General features: G+C 43.0%; 1 protein-coding gene and 1 long non-coding RNA gene across 3 annotated transcripts in view; both read right to left on the reverse strand.

The window, feature by feature from the left end:
* The window catches only part of LOC143272319 (uncharacterized), a 60,123-nt gene extending 46,657 nt beyond the window's left edge, over positions 1-13,466 (reverse strand). Inside the window, exon 1 of the long non-coding RNA XR_013049785.1 lies at positions 1-13,466. This exon is cut by the window's left edge and continues 22,663 nt beyond it. This is a non-coding gene — a long non-coding RNA (uncharacterized LOC143272319).
* Ahcyl2 (adenosylhomocysteinase like 2) overlaps positions 1-13,912 on the reverse strand; it is a 168,674-nt gene extending 154,762 nt beyond the window's left edge. For both annotated transcript variants that reach the window (XM_006979401.4, XM_015998067.3), the window contains exon 1: positions 13,478-13,912. In XM_006979401.4, the coding sequence (XP_006979463.1) occupies positions 13,478-13,846 (369 nt within the window). In that variant the 5' untranslated portion in view covers positions 13,847-13,912. The remainder of the gene's footprint in view (positions 1-13,477) is intronic.
* Positions 13,913-17,981: the final 4,069 nt, after the last annotated feature.

Genomic DNA, 17,981 nt, shown 5'->3' on the forward strand with positions numbered 1-17,981 from the left:
TGAATTTTTGGGCTTTTAAAGCTAGAACAAGAAAACATCAAAAAGGTTCAACTACATTGTGAAACCAACTAGCTTTCTGGAGTGATATATCTCAATTTCAAAACTAACCTACTCAAACTACAATTCCTGCTTTCATTATTGCCCATGTCAAACTAAATTATATTTACTTATTTCCCTATCTACATTTCCTATCCTCTTTTCTAGGGCAAGAACCGCAACTTGCTGATTTTATCACTCCAAAGCTAAGCAGTGCTTGGCACACAATAAATAAATGGGTTTACACAAAGAAGCTCACAGTGTATTAGAGAAGCAAGAGTTACTTATAATACAGCCCAAGTAAGCCACACACATGGTACAAGACCTTTATCCCAAGTCCTGTATACAGAGCCTTATCCCAGATTGAACCAAAACTCCTCTGTAACTCAGGCTGGCCTCGAACTTACAGCCATCCTCCTGCCTCATCCTTCCAAGTGTTGAGATTATAGACTTGAGCCACCACACTGTCCTTTATTTCTATAAAGAGTGTGAATTAATGTAGTAAAAATTCCTACTCTACTTCTGTCTCCCAAAGCATAAAGTAGCCTTGAGCTCATTAGGTTTTAGTTAATACAGATTTGTTGAAGAAAAATCTTTATTTACATTCTAGGAAAAGAAGCCCCTCTTTAAACCTGGAGCACATAATGTCAACCTCAAAAGGTAGAGACACACACTACCACTTAACCAGGGAAAAATCAAAAGTTTTTCCTACAATTTTATTACACATACTCAAATCCTGTGGTAATGCCTTAAAAAAAAATCAAATGTTTTGGAAAAGACCATACAGGGATACGTTCTTCCAACTTAGTAAAAAACTATTAGAAGATGAGTCTCCCTGAGGATGACCACTGAGGCTCCAATTTTTACCAAAACTTAAACTATGGGGCTGGAAAGATGGCTCTGAGGTTAAGAGCACTTGCTGCTCTTGTAGAGGACCTGGGTTCGATTCCCAGCACCTACATGATGGTTTACAACCATCCATAACTCCAGTTCCAGAAGATCTAATGCCATCTTCTGACCTCTGTGAGCACTAACATGCATGTGATGCACATACAAATATAGAGGCAAAACACTCACATAAAAAGTAAAATGAATAAATCTAATAAATAAAATGTAAAAGAAGAAAAAGTAAACTATATCAAACAAGTATTTGCTAAAATACCCAGTGTTCTTACGAGTAACTCATTATAAGCCCTCAGTTACTAACAATAGGATGTTAACTTTCCTGTCATTCTGAATTATTAAAAATGTATGCTCTTTAGTCACTACTTGTATATATACAGCTAGAAGATAAGGAAAAAGGCTGTGTGTGTGCTAGCTCGTTATGGCCGCAGTACTTGGAGGCAGAGGCAGGATGATCAGGACTTCAAAGCAGCTTGGTTGCACAGCACGTTTGAAGCCCCCAATTATATGAGATTGGTTCAAAAAACAATCAAATAAATGTCCAGTTAAGAAAGATAAGTTAAAGGGAAAGAAACAACCAGAACCAACTAAAAGTAGGTAAAAAGGACATTTTATTTGGGAACAAATAATGTCATCTTGTATTACAAATAGTACTTGACCTATATATATTATAAACAAAAGTTTTAGATGGACTAGAAACCAAAATATAACAGGCACAATCATGAAAACATAGAATCTGTTTATCAACATGGAAAAGGCCAGTAAGACATAAAATGTTTAAGCCAGGTGAAAACTATAGTTACAAGTTAATGAGAAACAAAAGAGGGATATTGGGGGCTTAGCACCCCAGGTACAGCAGTAGAACACTTGCCTAACACGTCTGATCCCCAACACCACACAAAAAAATAATAGAAAAAATATTTGCAGCATATACAGAAGTAAATATCCCAAATATTTAAAGAATAAAAAGGACCATCCACTGGAAGTATAGAGATTTTTACCCATTTTATTCACTGCTGCATCCCCAGGACCTGGCATATAGTAGTCCCTCACTCCATAAATACTTTATTAGTGATTATAAATAAGCAGTAATAAGGGAATTCAAACTATCAATATATGCCTGGAAATATTCTCAGCCTTACTACAAGAGAAGACTGTAAGTCAATAAGCAGTAAGAGTTCTTCCCATCAATTTTATTTTTTTAAAAAAAATGTAGTATTGGTCAAGACAGATGGGAAGGGTTGTCTTGTTAGAGTTAGCAAATATGTAACAATGGTATTTATATTTTGAACCTTTACACGTTGCAATACACTGAGATATGACTACTTAGCAAGGCACAGTGATGTACATGTACAATCTTAGTACTCAGGAGGCTGAGGCAGGAAGATAAGACCACCATGGACTACACAGTAGATTATTTTTGAACCCTCTACCCCTCAAAAGGTATTTTGACCTCCAAATTTTCCTCTTAGATAACTATCCTAGAGAAACATTTCTACATGAGCACAAGAGAATGCATACATATAAGTACTACAAGACTATTTATCAAGAAAGAGAAAAAGGGAACTAGGAAAGATGGCTCAGTAGTTAAAAGCACTTGTTCTTGCAGAGGATTCCCAGTACACACATGACAATTCACAACTGTCAAAAACTACAGTCCAGTTCCAGGGGATCCACTGTCTTGTTCTGACCTTTGAGGGCACCATGTGTGCATGTGGCACACCAACAAATACCAGCAAAATATTCATACACATAAAATAATTTTCTTAAAAAAGAGAAAAAGGTTAAAAGTATGCACCAGAAGAATGCTTTAATAAACATCAACTCAGCAATTAAAAGGAATGGGGGCGGGGACACTGGAGAGATGGCTCGGCTGTGAAGAGTATTGGCTGCTTTAGCACAGGACCCCAGTTCAGTTTCTGGTACCCTCCTGGTAGCTCACAGCCACCTAAATTCCAGGGCCAGAGGATCTGATGCCCTCTTCTGGCCTCACTAGGCATTACATACATGTGGTTCAGACATACACAGAGGCAAAACACCCATGCACATAAAATAAAAATAAATCTTTACAAATTAAAGGAAAAAAAAGACACAACCACGGATTATCACCAGTTTTAGGTAAACCTGGGCTACATAGTAATATCCTATCTTTAAAAAATAAAAATAAGGGCCGGGCGGTGGTGTTGCTCGAGTTTTCTGCCTTGCCCACAGTCAGGACAAATCTTTGTCACCCGCCAGTCCCACAGCCGCTCAGACCCAACCAAGTAAACATAGAGACTTATATTGCTTACAAACTGTATGGCCGTGGCAGGCTTCTTGCTAACTGTGCGCTTATAGCTTAAATTAGTCCATTTCCATAAATCTGTACCTTGCCACGTGGCTGGTGGCTTACCGGCATCTTCACATGCTGCTGGTCATGGCGGCGGCTGCAGCCAGTCCTTCTGCCTTCCTGTCCTTTTATTTCTCCTCTCTGTTAGTGTCGCCTATCCTTCCTGCCTAGCCACAGCCGATCAGGTTTTATTTATTGATCAATCAGAACAACTTGACATACAGACCATCCCCCAGCACAGCCAAGTGCAGACCATCTCAGACACCTGCACTCAGGCCCATGGTCCTAATCATCCTCTATGCGGACCTGCTGGGTAACGCCACAAAGAACCCAAGAAGGGCTCCCACAGGACATACAGAACATCCCACAGCACGGTGGTGGCGCATGCCTTTAATCCCAGCACTCGGGAGGCAGAGGCAGGCGGATCTCTGTGAGTTCGAGGCCAGCCTGGTCTACAGAGTGAGTTCCAGGAAAGGCGCAAAACTACACAGAGAAACCCTGTCTCAAAAAAAAAAAAAAAAAGATATATCTATATGCATTGATATAAAAAGAATTTCAAAACAATATTAAAGTTTTGAAGAAGAACCTGAGAAACATTGTACATACAGTGTACTTTTACTTATGTACAAGTTTTTATATACAAATTGCATGTAAATTCATAGGAAAGTCTAGAAAGACAAAAGAGAGCAGAGGTCATCTCTGGGGAAGAGATGAGAATGGTTGGGGCTAATGAAGGATTTCTGTTTATTAAATTGAATTATTTTTACAAGAATATATTCAAGTTTCAGTTGGATAATTAAAAGCATTTGTTTGTGAGAGGCAGGAGTGTAGAGTGTAGAGTGTACAACGGTAGAGTGTGTACAAGGCCCTGGATTCAACTCCTAGCACAAAAAAAACCCAAAAAAACGAACAAGTTAAGGGAAAATAATGGAAGTTCTATTTAATTGGAAGAAAAAGGTTAAGAATAAAACATTTTAGGAGCCAGGTGGTGGTAGCACACACCTTTAATCCCAACACTGGGGAGGCAGAGCCAGACGGATCTCTGTGAGTTCAAGCCCAGCCTGGTCTACAGAGCGAGATCCAGGACAGGGACCAAAACTACACAGAGAAACCTTGTCTCAAAAAAACCAAAAAACAAAAAAAAAAAAAAAAATTGGGGGAATTAGCAAAAATCAGTTTTAGGGAGCCAAAGAAGTGGCTCATCAGTTAAAAGCACTTGCTCTTGTAGAAGTCCCAGATTCAATCCCAAGGGATCCAATGCCCTTTTCTGGCCTCCATGGGCACCAGGCAAGCACATGGTACACGTACATACATGCAGGCAACGCATTCATACATATACAATAAATATAAAAGAAATAAACAAAATTCAGTTTTCGACACAAAACCATTGAGCTTGATTGCAAACTGGCAGTTGTATAAACCTAAGACTGGCATTCAGAAGAGGAGTCTTAGCTAAAGGAACACAAAGGGAGTTTCTAGACACAAAGAATGATGTGGGTAACAAGGGGAGAAATCCAATCAATAGAACAGAAGTCCCAAAACCAAGGAGGAAGTATCAACAAAGAATGAGGTGCAGCCACAAAAATTAAATGAAAACTAATAAAGAAAAAACAGTATCATAAAACTGGGTGCGGTGGTGCACACCTAACCCAGTACTAGGAAGGTCAAGGCAGGAGGCAGGATAATCAGAAGCTCAAGGCCAGCCTTAGCTCTGTGACAAGTGCTAGGCTACATAAGACCCTGCCTCCAAAGCACAAAGCAACAAAAGAACAGTGTCAGAGAAGCCTAAGGAGCGACTTGTTTCATAAGAAACTACCAAATGCTGCCAAAAAGTCTAGTAAGATGAGGGCTGAAAAACAAAATGCCATTTCCCAATCTAATGGACACTGCACTAAGTTTTCTTTCAGTCAGAATATTAGGATGGGATAAGGAGTTCATAAGGATCAAAAATGTATGCACACAGCCGGTGGTACGCCTGTAATCCAGCACTCAGGAGGCAGAGCCAGGCGGATCTCTGTGAGCTTGAGACTAGCCTGGTCTACAGAGTAAGATCCAGGACAGCCAGGACTACACAGAGAAACCCTGTCTCGAAAAACAAACAAACAAAAAATGTATACACACAAAAAGTCCTTTACGAAGCTGGGTTCTGAGAGACACAAAGGAAGTTGGCAGGTTGAAGTGAAGGTTGAGTGACAAAACGCCTGGAGAAAGAGGAACTAACCAGAGGACTACTCTAACACTACTGAGAGAACTATGATTAAAGCACCTGCGGAGGGATTTGTCTTTGACAGAATGAGGACATTTCCTCTACCGTGACAGTAGGAAGAAAAGGACAAGTCCCAGGTCCACAAAGGTTTGTAGACAGGAAGTACAGAGAAGTTCCATGTGGGGTCTTCTGTTTTTGTAATGAAAGGAAAGCCTCTACCTGGTCTAAATAGAAGAGCACACGGCAGAGGAGAAATACAGTATGAAATAGTCATTTGCAATGGGAAGGTGAACTTGATAGAGACATGCATAATAGTGCTAGACAATGCTGACTTCTCACAAGGCTGCTGATTACAAATTCATCCTGGCCCTCATCTGTCTAGCTTTCAGATTTTCTCCAACAACTTTCAGCTCCATGGGTTCAGGCAACTAAGAAGGTAGAAGGTTAGTACAACCAGTACATTACTCAGTTTCACAAGCACTAGAAGTCAATTTGGACTGAAATAAACAGGAAAGGAATTTACAGAAAGACTATGAAACAGCTTCCAGGGTGGAAAACCTGTTTCAAGGATACACAGCTAAAAAAGTCATAAAATTGGTTTGGCCAAGACATTACAAGTGACAGTGGCAAGCAAGAGATGCTGCCCCTTGATTTACATGTCAGAGCTCTGGACACCATGTGCCAACACCAACAGCACTGCCACTGTCACCCCGTGACTTGATCTTGCTGCCCAAAGGCTGATGCTACATGGGGATTTGCTGATAATGGAATGTTGAGAAAATAAACTAGAAAGGCTTGGGGAATTGAGTTAGCTGAAAGGATGAAGGCAGTGATAAACCAGCTGAGTACTAAGACGGATGATAGGTGACCAAAGTAAACAAAGATGTGAAGATGCATGGTGATTTCTGCCGCCTCCAGTAACAGGAGAGATGCTAATGTCCAAAGGGTTACACAGAGCAGTCTTAGCAGCAGCTCACGCAGACATCACATGGGAGTTTGGTCAGAGCAGTAGGGGGTTGGCATTGTGACAAAGCCTCCCACTGTTGCTATGGGTAATGTTTCATCTCACTGATCCCAAAGGCATCACAGATTGGCAAAGCCTCAGGCATGTTAATTACTCTCTTTAAGCCTGTATTTTCTCATCTGTAGAATAAAGATAATGCTACTCATCTGATAAAGTTGTTATGAGGATTAATAGATAAGACAGACGTCTGGCATGGAGTATGTACTGAGTAAATTATAGACACTGTAAGCATCACAAAGACTGAGAAGGGAATTTCCAAGAACACTATTAAATCTTTTTTTAATATTTAAGATTTTTCTTTTTCCTTTAACTTTTAGAATTACATTTATTGACTGATGTGTGTGTGTGTGTGTGTGTGTGTGTGTGTGTGTGTTGGGGGGATTGATTCATGTGGAAGTCAAAGGATAACTTTAGGGAGTTCTCTCTTTCATCATGTGAGTTCCCAGGCATGTGGGTTCAGGTCAGCAGGCTTGATGGCAGAAGCCTTTCCCTGCTGAGCTGTCTTGCTGGTCCTTACATCTTCTAAAGTAATCAAAAGGGCCACATTGGAGCACTGGAGGTGATTATCTAGAGAAGCCAGGCTTAGTCTCCGATCTGCAGTATTCTGGAAGGTGTTAAGGAAGGTCTATAACAGAACAACTCTAGCTCTCTAGGAGAGTACAAAACTAGTACTCTAGCCCCCTTGTTTACATGGGTTCTAAGAACTCAGTGCCCAAAACTGACAGTTCTGATTGATGAAGCCATGAAAACAACATTTAAAAATCACCAGCTATTAATACAAGTGTACAAGAGAAAAGAAAATAGCTAATTGTTCAGAATATAGCTGTGGAAGAGGAAGAAAAATATGCATGTCTTAAGCTATTTAACCGAAGCTAATTTTCCAGGGACCAGCAAGATGGCTCAATGATTAGAGGCATTTGCCACCTTTGACACCTGCGTTTGATCCAAGAATGCACATTATGAGCCAACTCCACACATGCACAAATGCACATGTGTATACACATAAAATATATATGCAATAAAAACTTAAAATAGGAAATTTAGAACTAGAAACTGACAGAAGAAACTTTCTCCTTTGTTTCTCACCAAGTTTCTAGTCATAATCATGAAGACTATAAAAAAGCTCCTACAAATTTTGTAAAAATTTTATCAGGCTGACTGAAACTGTCCATTGGATAAGTGACTTTTAGGTCCCCTGCTACATGAACATAGGACAGGGTGAGGGATCTAGGTAACCACCAAGATGGTTCTCCTCCAAGCCATCTCAGCCGTCCCTCTCTGAGTATTTAGTAAGAACTACAAGGCAGGCAGGCATAATGCCTCTAACCCATGTGCTTGGGAAGGCTAAAGCAGGGTGACCGCAGGTTTAAGGCCAGCAGGCTACATAAAGGAGGCTTGTCTTAAAAATAAATTAATTAGAGAAGGCTAGAGAGATGGCTCAATAGTTAAGAGCCTGTCCTGCTCTTACAGAAGACTCAAGTTCAATTCCCAGCACCCACATGGTGACTCAAAACACCCTGTAACTCCATCCAGTTCCAGAATTTGACTCCCTCTTCTGGCTTCTGTAGGTACCAGCAGGCACATACTAAACATACAAACATACAGGCACTCACCCATTTACATAAGATTTTTTTTTTTATTTTTAAAGTAATTAATTAAAAATTTTTGAAGGGCCAATGATATAGCTCAGCAGGTAAAGTCACTTACTGTGCAAGCCTGGTAACCTGAATTTGATATCTAGAATTCACATAAAAGAGGAAGGAGAGATCCATTTCCATAAGGTTGACCTCTGACCTCTATTTGAATCCCACTGTACATACATTGCCCCCCTCCTCTAATACACACACACACACACACACACACGCACGCACGCACGCACGCACGCACGCACGCACGCACGCACGCACGCACATACACAATACACTAATTTTTAAAAGCCCTACCATGAAAACAGAAGAATAATACTTAGAAATTCAACTCAACAAAGACTCTGAATAAAGATCATTTCCCTCTTTCTCATTAAGAAAAAGTAGACTATTATTTGTATTTGTTAATTTCTTCAATTAACTGAAAACTTTTTTCTAGATGTCCTCCTCAAGGCATGGAACACACAACTGGTATTTCGATCTAGAGCAATTGCCTGCAATTGAAAACATACACAATTTGGTCTCCACAGTCAAATAAATTAGGTTTCTTCTCACTCTAATACATGGCTGGGTAACTTTGAGACAAATGTCTTAATTTCTGTTTCCTCAATAAAACAAGGAGAGTACTATCTTTAAGAGCTCTTAAAAGGATTAAGTAAAATAGTACTCATGAAGCTGTAAGTACAAGGCCTAGTATAAAGTAAGACCACCTAACAAGGGGCCTGGGGAGATGGCTCAGTGGTCAAGTGCACTGGCTGCTTTCCAGAGGACCTGGCTTCAATTCCCAGCACCCACAGGGTGGTTCACTAGACCAGCTGTAACTCCAGCTCCAGGCAGTCTACAGCCCTGCGCTGGTCTCCTTCAGCACCAGGCACACAAGTGGTACACAGACATACATGTAGGCAAAACACCTATACACATAAAAATAATTTTAAAAAATTACCTAACAGTATACTTCCCTTTCTAATTCCCAAAAGTTTTAATCAAAGACTGATTCATAGTGGAGGGACTTAAAGAACAGAAGAAAATTGTTGGATCAACAGAAAGGAACCTTTTCTTCAGGTCACCAGATTCATAACTTTAAAGATAAAGATAAAGCCAGGCATGATGGCACATGCTTATAATCACAGGAGGTAGAAATAGAAGGAGTTTGAGGCTAACCTGGGTGGCACATGGAGCTAAAAAGGCCAACCTAGGATAAACTATAAGTCCCTGACTCAAAAAGAAGGGAGTGGGGGATACATTATCAGGTTACAAGTTTATTACAAATAGGAGGCTAATATCACTGATGTTAAAAATGCTTCCCTTTATTAAATGTTCTTCATATCCTCTAACTTTACAATTCTTTGAGGTTCTACATTCGTATAGTTTTCTCCCATCCTCTTCCTGAAGCCTGACTCACTCTCCTCACTTTGTGACCTAAGCCTTAGCCAGACAGACACACCTTAGAGGTTACTCAGAAATCTACAGACTTTTGGGTGAAGACCAGAGGCCAACATCTAAGAGCTCAGAAAGAGTCTGTGTGGCACAATGAAAAAGGCATGGGCTATGCAGACAGACATAGGTTTAAATATTACCTCTGCCACTTTTTAGATGTATAACCTTGGGCAAGGCACTAAGCCTCTCTGAACCACATTTCCTCATCAGTAAAACTGAGATAATGCCATCTACATTTCATAATGTTCTTGTCAGGATTACAGAAATACCTATGACAATTCCTGGCACATAAAAGGCCAATTAATGGTAACTATTATTAGGGTCCAACTGCCAATTGCCTTACTGAACATTTTGCCAGGCTGTACTTTTCTAACTGGCAAGGGAGTCACACTGTTCTCACATTCCCATGCCTCTATCCAAAACACTCAATTTCAGTAATCTATAATTAACTGAATGGAGGGCTTAACAATTCAGGGCAAGAAAGCGCTAACATGGCTCAACTCATTCTCTCCTGACAGCAACAAAGCAAGTACAATGCAGATATGTTTGCCAAGAAAAACATGGAGTCTGTCTGAACATGGTCATTACTGATAGTAACGTAAGCTCACACTAGCTGAGGTTCTTAAGGCTGGGAGTCTTCTTGTCAGGAAGTTTTAACTTCTCAGAAATCCTTTCTGCCTTGTTTTCTCTACTGTGCTAGCACCCATTTCTAAGAACACATGGAAGAAATGCTCTTAACTGCTGTTACATTCACTCATAGTGGAACTTATTTTCCCATTTTATAAATTACTACTTCAGAGATGTTTGCTGAGTTCCCTTATGAAAGAGAACCTTAAAAACAGATATATCATAACCACAATGACAAGATCTGGCCTATGGAGTACCACAAGTTACAGGATGAAGGCAGGTGCCAAAGGTAAAATGTGGCCAGGTAACCTGCACCCCATTATTTTCATTCTTATGACTACTGAACTTGGGAAGTCTGACTCTTACATACTTCCCTTGTATGGCTGACCAGAGTAATGGGACCAAGAAAATTGATAACTGATACACAAATGGAAAGGGGAAAACATCAATGGAAATGAAATAACATAAGAAGGATTGTCTGGTAGTCACAAAATAAAAGCAACAGTCACCATTTACATAGGTAAAGGCAACTATTTTAATCCTCGTATACCCAGTCCCTCCACACATTTTAATAAAGCAGAGGGGAGTCAAGGACAGAATGACTTAACTAGACAATTCAAGAAGCAAGAAAGGCTCAACAAATCAAAACATCACATGACTGGTTCTTTGTTGAGTGATTTTCTACTTGGAGAAAATGTAGTCAATTCAATATTAAGAAAACTAAAGATTGTGCTCTTCAAAAATGGCAAGCCAAATGTGGTGGTACACACTTCAGATCCCAGCACACAGGAAGTTGAGGTAGAAGAATCATTAGTTCAAATCCAATCAATCTGCTTGGCTGGCCTCAAACTCACTATACAGCCAAGGATGAGTTTGAACTTCTGATCTTCCTGCCTCTACCTTCCTAGTACTGGGATTACAGGAATGAACCTCCATGCCTGGCTTATATGGTACTGTAGATCAAACTTGGAGCATCTTGCCTGCTAGGCTACCACTCTACCAATAGAACCACATCTACAGTCCCTGAGACCTTGTTTTAAAAAAAATGGAGAAAAGTTCAGGCCAGCGGTGGTGGCACACAGCTGTAATCTCATACTCAGGAGGCTGAGGCAGGAAGATTATAGAGGATAGCCTCAGCTACATAGTTCCAAGCAGCTTGGGCTATATGAGAGACCCTAACAAGGAAAGAGAAAGAGGGCAGGATGAGAGAGAAGGGAGAGGGAGAGGAAAGAAGGGAGGCAAGCTAAGCTCAGCGATGTCCTCACTTATGTCATAAGCTTCATCCTTGCCCAGGACTTCACCTGCTTACGAGTTCTTTCGTGTAATTAACATTGAAGGCAAGTTCAGCCCTGTCTTCATGGCCTTGAGGCTGCTGAGTAAATCTAGAATCATGGAACATGATTTTGATATTGAAAAAAAAAAAAAAAACAGAAAAAAGGTGGCTCAGCAACAAGGAAAATGTCCAAGAAGCACATTTGGAATTAGGAAAAACAGACTCTAGGGTGCTGGCCTGTGGTTTTTTTTTAAAAACTTCTTTATACAGAATCTACTGAACTATTACCTATATGTATACATTTCAGAGAAGGTCACAGGGTCATACTTAAGCCTTAAGGAGAAAAATAATCAATTTTAATAAAAGCTATCATTTAAGATTTTATTATAGGTACCAAGTTCTATGAGAAGAACACATTTTTAATAAGTACCCTCGTTTTATAAAAGTGACATCAAATTTGCAAATTATCCAAAAGTTAGTACTAGGAGAAGGAGCACTATATTCAAACCCAGGTCTATAACTGAGTGTAAATGTCACACTCTAAAAGTAATTTATTAAATATTTTTACCCTTAAAAGAACTGAATTACAAACTTTAGAAAAAATAATCACAAGAAAAAGATATGGTCAAAGTTACAAAGCATCTTAATTAGTGAGAAATATGCTTTGGATTTCCTAACTTTTACCTAAGTACTTCCAGCCCTAGCCCAGGCTGCCTCGTTTAACTGCAATTCCTCCATTTAACTATAATTGCGGGGTGGGGGTGTGGGGGTGGGGGTGTGGGAGGGTGGGGTAAGGACGCTAACACAGACGACACCAAATAGCTAAGGACAGACAAAGCATGTCCTAAAGCACTGTTAAAATTCCTCCAGTCTTGCCTCTGACACCATTTATCACTACATTTGGGAAGTAAGAATGAAAAAGTTATCTGCTCTAAGTCATGAGGTAATTCCAACAAAACGTTTTGTTGGATCCAAGATACACCCAAACCCTACACAGTAAACCCAATGTAGACTTCACATCCTTTTTATTGTTCTGACAGAACAAATGCACTCATTATAATGAAGAAAAATATAAATCTGTGTTCATATTGTGTCTAGGAAATAAAACCATAATTCTTTTTAGATGGTCCACATCTCTTGTCTTTTTCCTCCTGTGCTGACTTAACATGGAGAAAGGGGAGAAAAAACGGGGGTGGGGGAGCGGTAAAGGACAGTCAAGGCATGAATAAGATGGGGTACTATCATTACACGTTACTATGTATCAAAAAAACTGACAGCTGAGACAGGCCCCAAGTGATCGCTTTCCCAAAAGTAGCAGCATTTCTTCCTAACACTTTCTGCTCACAACAAATGAAATAAGCATTCTCCTCATCCATGATCTAGTAATTCTGGTGAGCAGACCTCTTAAGAGTGAAGCATCTCTCCATCACCCTTCTACAATCACGGTGCAGGGAAATGCAGGGGCTAGAAAGGAAGGACGCGGGATCAGTACTGCCCTGTGGAAAGCTGCTGGCTACAGAGAGGCAGAAAGTCAGCCTCTGTACAGAAGCCAGGCAACTCAGTGGGTTGCCTGAGCTCTCGTGAGCGCTAACTACTGCTTCCTCGTTCTCCGAGGAAAAAGATCCTGCTCTCCTTATCGCTGGAGGGAAGGGTTTTCTATGCCGCCGAACAGCCCGGAAAATCACACGCGGGAGTGTGCTGAAGGCGGGGGGTGTAGTAGTAGGTGCCTCTCCTCCCCCTGCCTCGTCCAAGTAGTAGCGAAGAGCGCTACCTCCATGTTATCCGTAGCGAAGTACGGCCGTGGCACCTGGAGGCTCGGCTTCGCCGCCGAGCACCGGGTGGCGGCGGCTCGGAGGGCCGGTTCATGGGGGGAAAAGAAGGGCTCTCGGCTCCACGATCTAGAGGGCGTGGAAGTGGGTGCTGCCGTGCCGCGAAGGGCCGCCGCTCCCCTGCCCGCCCTCCCCGCCTCTCCGAGAGGCAGCCCCGACCACAGTACCTTCTTGACCGTGCGCGGCGCCTCGGTGACCGTGCCGTCGGGGCTGACCAGGGCCTCGCCGCCGTCGCGATGCCGCTGGTGCTGGTGATGAGGGTCACTCCGCTTCATGGCCGACGCTTGGGGCACCTTCCCGGCCGCAGGGCTGAGAGCCGCGGTGGGCCCCGAGCCCGGGCCAGGGGCCGGGGGCCGCTCCGCTACGGGAGCCGGAGCTGGAGCCTCTGGGTCCCCGCCGCCCGCCGGGGGTACCATGGCGCCCACAGCCGCCGAGCTCAGTCCCAGCTGGGGCTCCGCCTCGGAGGGGCTCAGATCCCTCAGCTCCACCTCAGGCACCTTGGCCGTAGCCGCTGCCGACACAACCTGTACCGACATCACCGCCTCCGCTGCAACCGCCGGCTCCGACTCCAGCTCCGGCTCCCACTCGGCCCCGCCTCCCGCCTCCCTTCCCTTTCCCTCCCCCATACCCCCACTCCTCCCCTCCATCGCCTCCGCTCCCACCCCCTTCCACCGCCCGCTCGCTCGCCACCAGCCCGGCCCCTCCAGCCTCGCCCCACCCCCCCGTCTGACTCACGCGCGAGGCGCCACGGAACCTGTAGTACGCTTGCTCCGGGCTGCACGTGGCTAGAAGACTGTGGGACCTCAGCACCCAACCTGCACTGCGCGCGCGGGGACCGGCCGCAGAGCTCCCTGGGAATTGTAGTCCCTTTGGCCTTCCGTGGAGAGGGAACTCCCGGGACAGCGACTAACGGAAAAGTATAAAAACGGATGACGCGACGGAATTGATGAGGAAAACGTCTCCAGAGGGGTTGCGGTTTCCGGAAGGGAATGCCAGAAACCCCAGGGAAAGTGGGGGAAGAATGACTCGCTCCCCTGACGGCGTGAGTTTCCTCCGGAGTGTGCGCATGTGTGCGATCACGTGGGCGGCCTTTAAAGGAAAAGCGGCACGTCATATGAGGTGAACGCCGGCTCGGGACGGGGAGGTATGGTCTCTCTTTGGGGCTGGCGCTCTGAAGCCTTTCTTCAGTGGGTTGGTTTCTAGAAGAAATGAAATCAGCCACTGCCTGCTGTGATGATTTCCGGCATATTCTGGGTTAAGAAGCTAAAATCAACCCCCTCAAAAAAGAAATTTCGTCAGGGTGTGGTGGAGTATGCGGTCATACTATCACTTGAACATCCGAAGCATCTACATCACCAGTAGTTCAGGGCCAGCAAGCTGAGCTAAGAAGCAAGATCCTGCCCTTAAAAAGAAAAGAAAGAAAGAAAAAAATCCACTAGGTTGAAATTAACCTATTGCTAATGAATTAACACATTGCTTTTAAATGGCCAAATCTTGACCAATTAATTCTCTAGAAATAGTCAGAATTTCATCAAAATAGTCACAAGTTGCACAGTAGAATATTAATCCAAATAGGATTTTCCTAAGTAATACAAACTGATTTACTTTCTATAATTTTCTATTTTGCACTTGGAGAGTGTAAGAAAGACATTTATAGAAATTTTATTTAGTGAAACAAGGTCTCGCCATCTGTCCCTGGCTGGCCTAGAACTCTCTTAAGTAAATTAGGCCTGACTTTGAATTCACAGTCTGCCACTGCCTCTGAGTGCTAGAGTTAGAAGACATATCATCCACCCATCTAGAAGTTCTAACATTGTGTGTGTGTGTGTGTGTGTGTGTGTGTGTGTGTGTACACGCACATGCACGCTCACTCAGCTTGGGCCATGGTGCGCATATGTTTTATGTGTGTTAGTGTTTTGCTTGCACTATGTGGGTACCTGGTACCGACTGAAGTCAGAAGGCTTTGGGTCCTCGAGGACTAGTTACAGACCGTTATGAGATGGTATGTGGGTACTGGGAATCAAACCTGGATCCTCTGAAAGAACAACAAATTCTCTTAAGCGCCAAGCCAGATCACCAGCCTCCAGTTTTATTTTTAATGACAAAAATTAAAATTACCTATCAGGCAGGTCATAGTGGTAATCCCAGCACTTGAGAAACTGAGACCTGAGTACAGGAATTTGTCAAGGTTGGCCTTGACTACTTAGGAAATCCCTGTCTCAAAAATAAGAGATAAACTTAATGTTTTGTTGATGATAGAATTGTTTTTCCTTTTAAAAATTGTTTTCCTAGCCGGGCAGTGGTGGCTCACTCCTTTAATCTCAGGAGGCAGAAGCAGGAGGATTTCTGAGTTGAAGGCCAGCCTGGTCTGCAGAGCAAGTTCTAGGACAGAACTACCCAGAGAAACCCTGTCTCAAAAAACAGGAACAAACAAACAGAAAGTTAGACTGAAAAGCAGGAGACAGTACTACATATTCTAGGGGCGAGAGAGCTAACTCAGAACTTAGGAGCCGTTGCTGGAGTTCACAACCACCACACTGAGCAGTTCACAGCTGCTTTTAACTCTACCTCCAGGGCATCACACACACACACACACACACACACACACACACACACACACACACTCACACACACACAAACTTAAAAATCTATTTTTAATTGCACATTCCTTGAGATTTTATGTGAATATTAACTAAAGGAAAAATGCATTAATACATAGTTGACTTTTTTTTTTATATGTGCACTGACTGATGTTTTGCCTACATGTATATCTGTATGAAGGTGTTAGGTACCCTGGAGTTACACACAGTTATGAACTGTCGTGTGGGTGCTGGGAATTCAACCCAAGTCCTCTGGAAGGGCAGCCGGTGCTTTTAACTGCTGAGCCATCTCTCCAGCACCATGGTTGACTTCTTTTTTAAGATTTATTTATTATGTATAGTGTTCTGCCTGCATGTCTGCCTGCAGGCCAGAAAAGGGCGCCAGATCTCATTACAGATGGTTGTGAACCACCATGTGGTTGCTGGGAGTTGAACCTCTGAAAGAGCAGCCAGTGCTCTTAACCTCTGAACCATCTTTCCAGCCCCCCCATGGTTAACTTTTATGACATATTATAAGGTGGGCTTTTTTATTCTTAAAGAAATGGAAGAAAAGGAGATCAAACAGTTTGGTTGCTCAGAAAGCGACAACAGCCCTGACACTCAAGTGGGCCGATGACCAGCTGGCCATTGGAGAAGCTACTTCTTCCTTAGCAAGAAGGTGGCAAGGGGAGAAATCACCCGCTTCCATCTACTGCTTGCACCTTGGAAGTCTTCTCGTTTGACAGCCTTGGAAGCTCTCATTTCCTGGTCTACAAATTCATGCTGGAAGGCACTTGAGCACTGCCATTTCCACAAAACCCCAAAATCTGTCACACAAGAACATATTTGGCTTTCTCATCACGGTCTGGCTTTGACTGTTTCCTTCCTGTTTTGAAGAAGTGGCCCAGAGCTTCGTCCTGCAGCTGTTGGGCAGAGGCTAACAACTCTAGAACTGATTTCTTTCTTCCTCCTAATGCACAAGGGAGCTTCAGCACGGCCACCTGGTGTACCAGGAGCTCGTACCTAGCAGCTGGCTACCTGGGCAGCCACTAGAACTGATTACTGAGCGGAAGAACCTGCCTTCAGTAGGATGTGGTGAGGAAACCTAAGTAGTCTGAGCCCTGGAAAGAAGCAGATAGTTAGTCTCTGTTTATCCATAGCCTCCCATTACCGAGAACCAACAATCAGATCGTATTCTTCACCTTTCAGCTCCCGCTTTTCCATCTGCTCTTTCTGTGGCAAAGCTTTGTTGCTGAGGCAAGCCAAGCCTAGGCGAAGGTGGAATTACTAGACTAGAAGCAGGATGGTTGTGCATCAACTATTAACTATTTAAGGAAATTTTAAACCTAAAGGTCTTTTTCCTTCAGCTGGTTCACTCAGCTTCCAGAAGCCTGGCAGACAGTAGTAATCTTCCATAAGGCATCTGACCAGTCCAAGAGGGAAAATGAAAGTACTAATGCTGAAGAATTCTTCAAGGAAATAGGCTAGCCAGATTACACACAGTGAAGATCATACTCTGTGAAACATCTAGTGCCACACGATGAGCAGACAGCCAAAGTCACCAGACACATGAAACAAACCTCTGACATGAAAGCCAGATAAGAAGCTGAGAATGCAGCTCAGGGGTAGTATTCATAGAGGCCCTGGGTTCCCTCTCCAGCAGCACAAGAAAAGAGGTAAAGGCTAATATTTCTTTTAATCATCAAACAACTGGTAGTTAGTGCCAGGCGGTGTCGCACACCTTTAATCCCAATATTTGGGAGGCAGAGGCAGGTAGATCTCTGTGAGTTCTAGGCCAGTCTGGTCTACAGAGTAAGATCCAGGACAGCCACCAAAACTATACAGAAACCCTGTTTCGAAAAACAAACAAACAAACAAAACACAACTGCAACTGGTAGTGCACTCATATACCCTAGTACTCAGGAGACTGAAGAGGAAGGATTGGGGGTTCAGTGCTGGCCTGGGATGCACAGAGAGTTCAAACCTGCCTCAGCTATGTAGACTGACCCACTACCACCAAATCGCTAATATACTTGGAGACTTGCAATACTGTATTTGTGAAGGAGCATACAGTCAAGGAGTAAACACAAAA

This window comes from Peromyscus maniculatus, chromosome 3 (assembly GCF_049852395.1).
Source record: "Peromyscus maniculatus bairdii isolate BWxNUB_F1_BW_parent chromosome 3, HU_Pman_BW_mat_3.1, whole genome shotgun sequence".
NCBI classification, from domain to species: domain Eukaryota; kingdom Metazoa; phylum Chordata; class Mammalia; order Rodentia; family Cricetidae; genus Peromyscus; species Peromyscus maniculatus.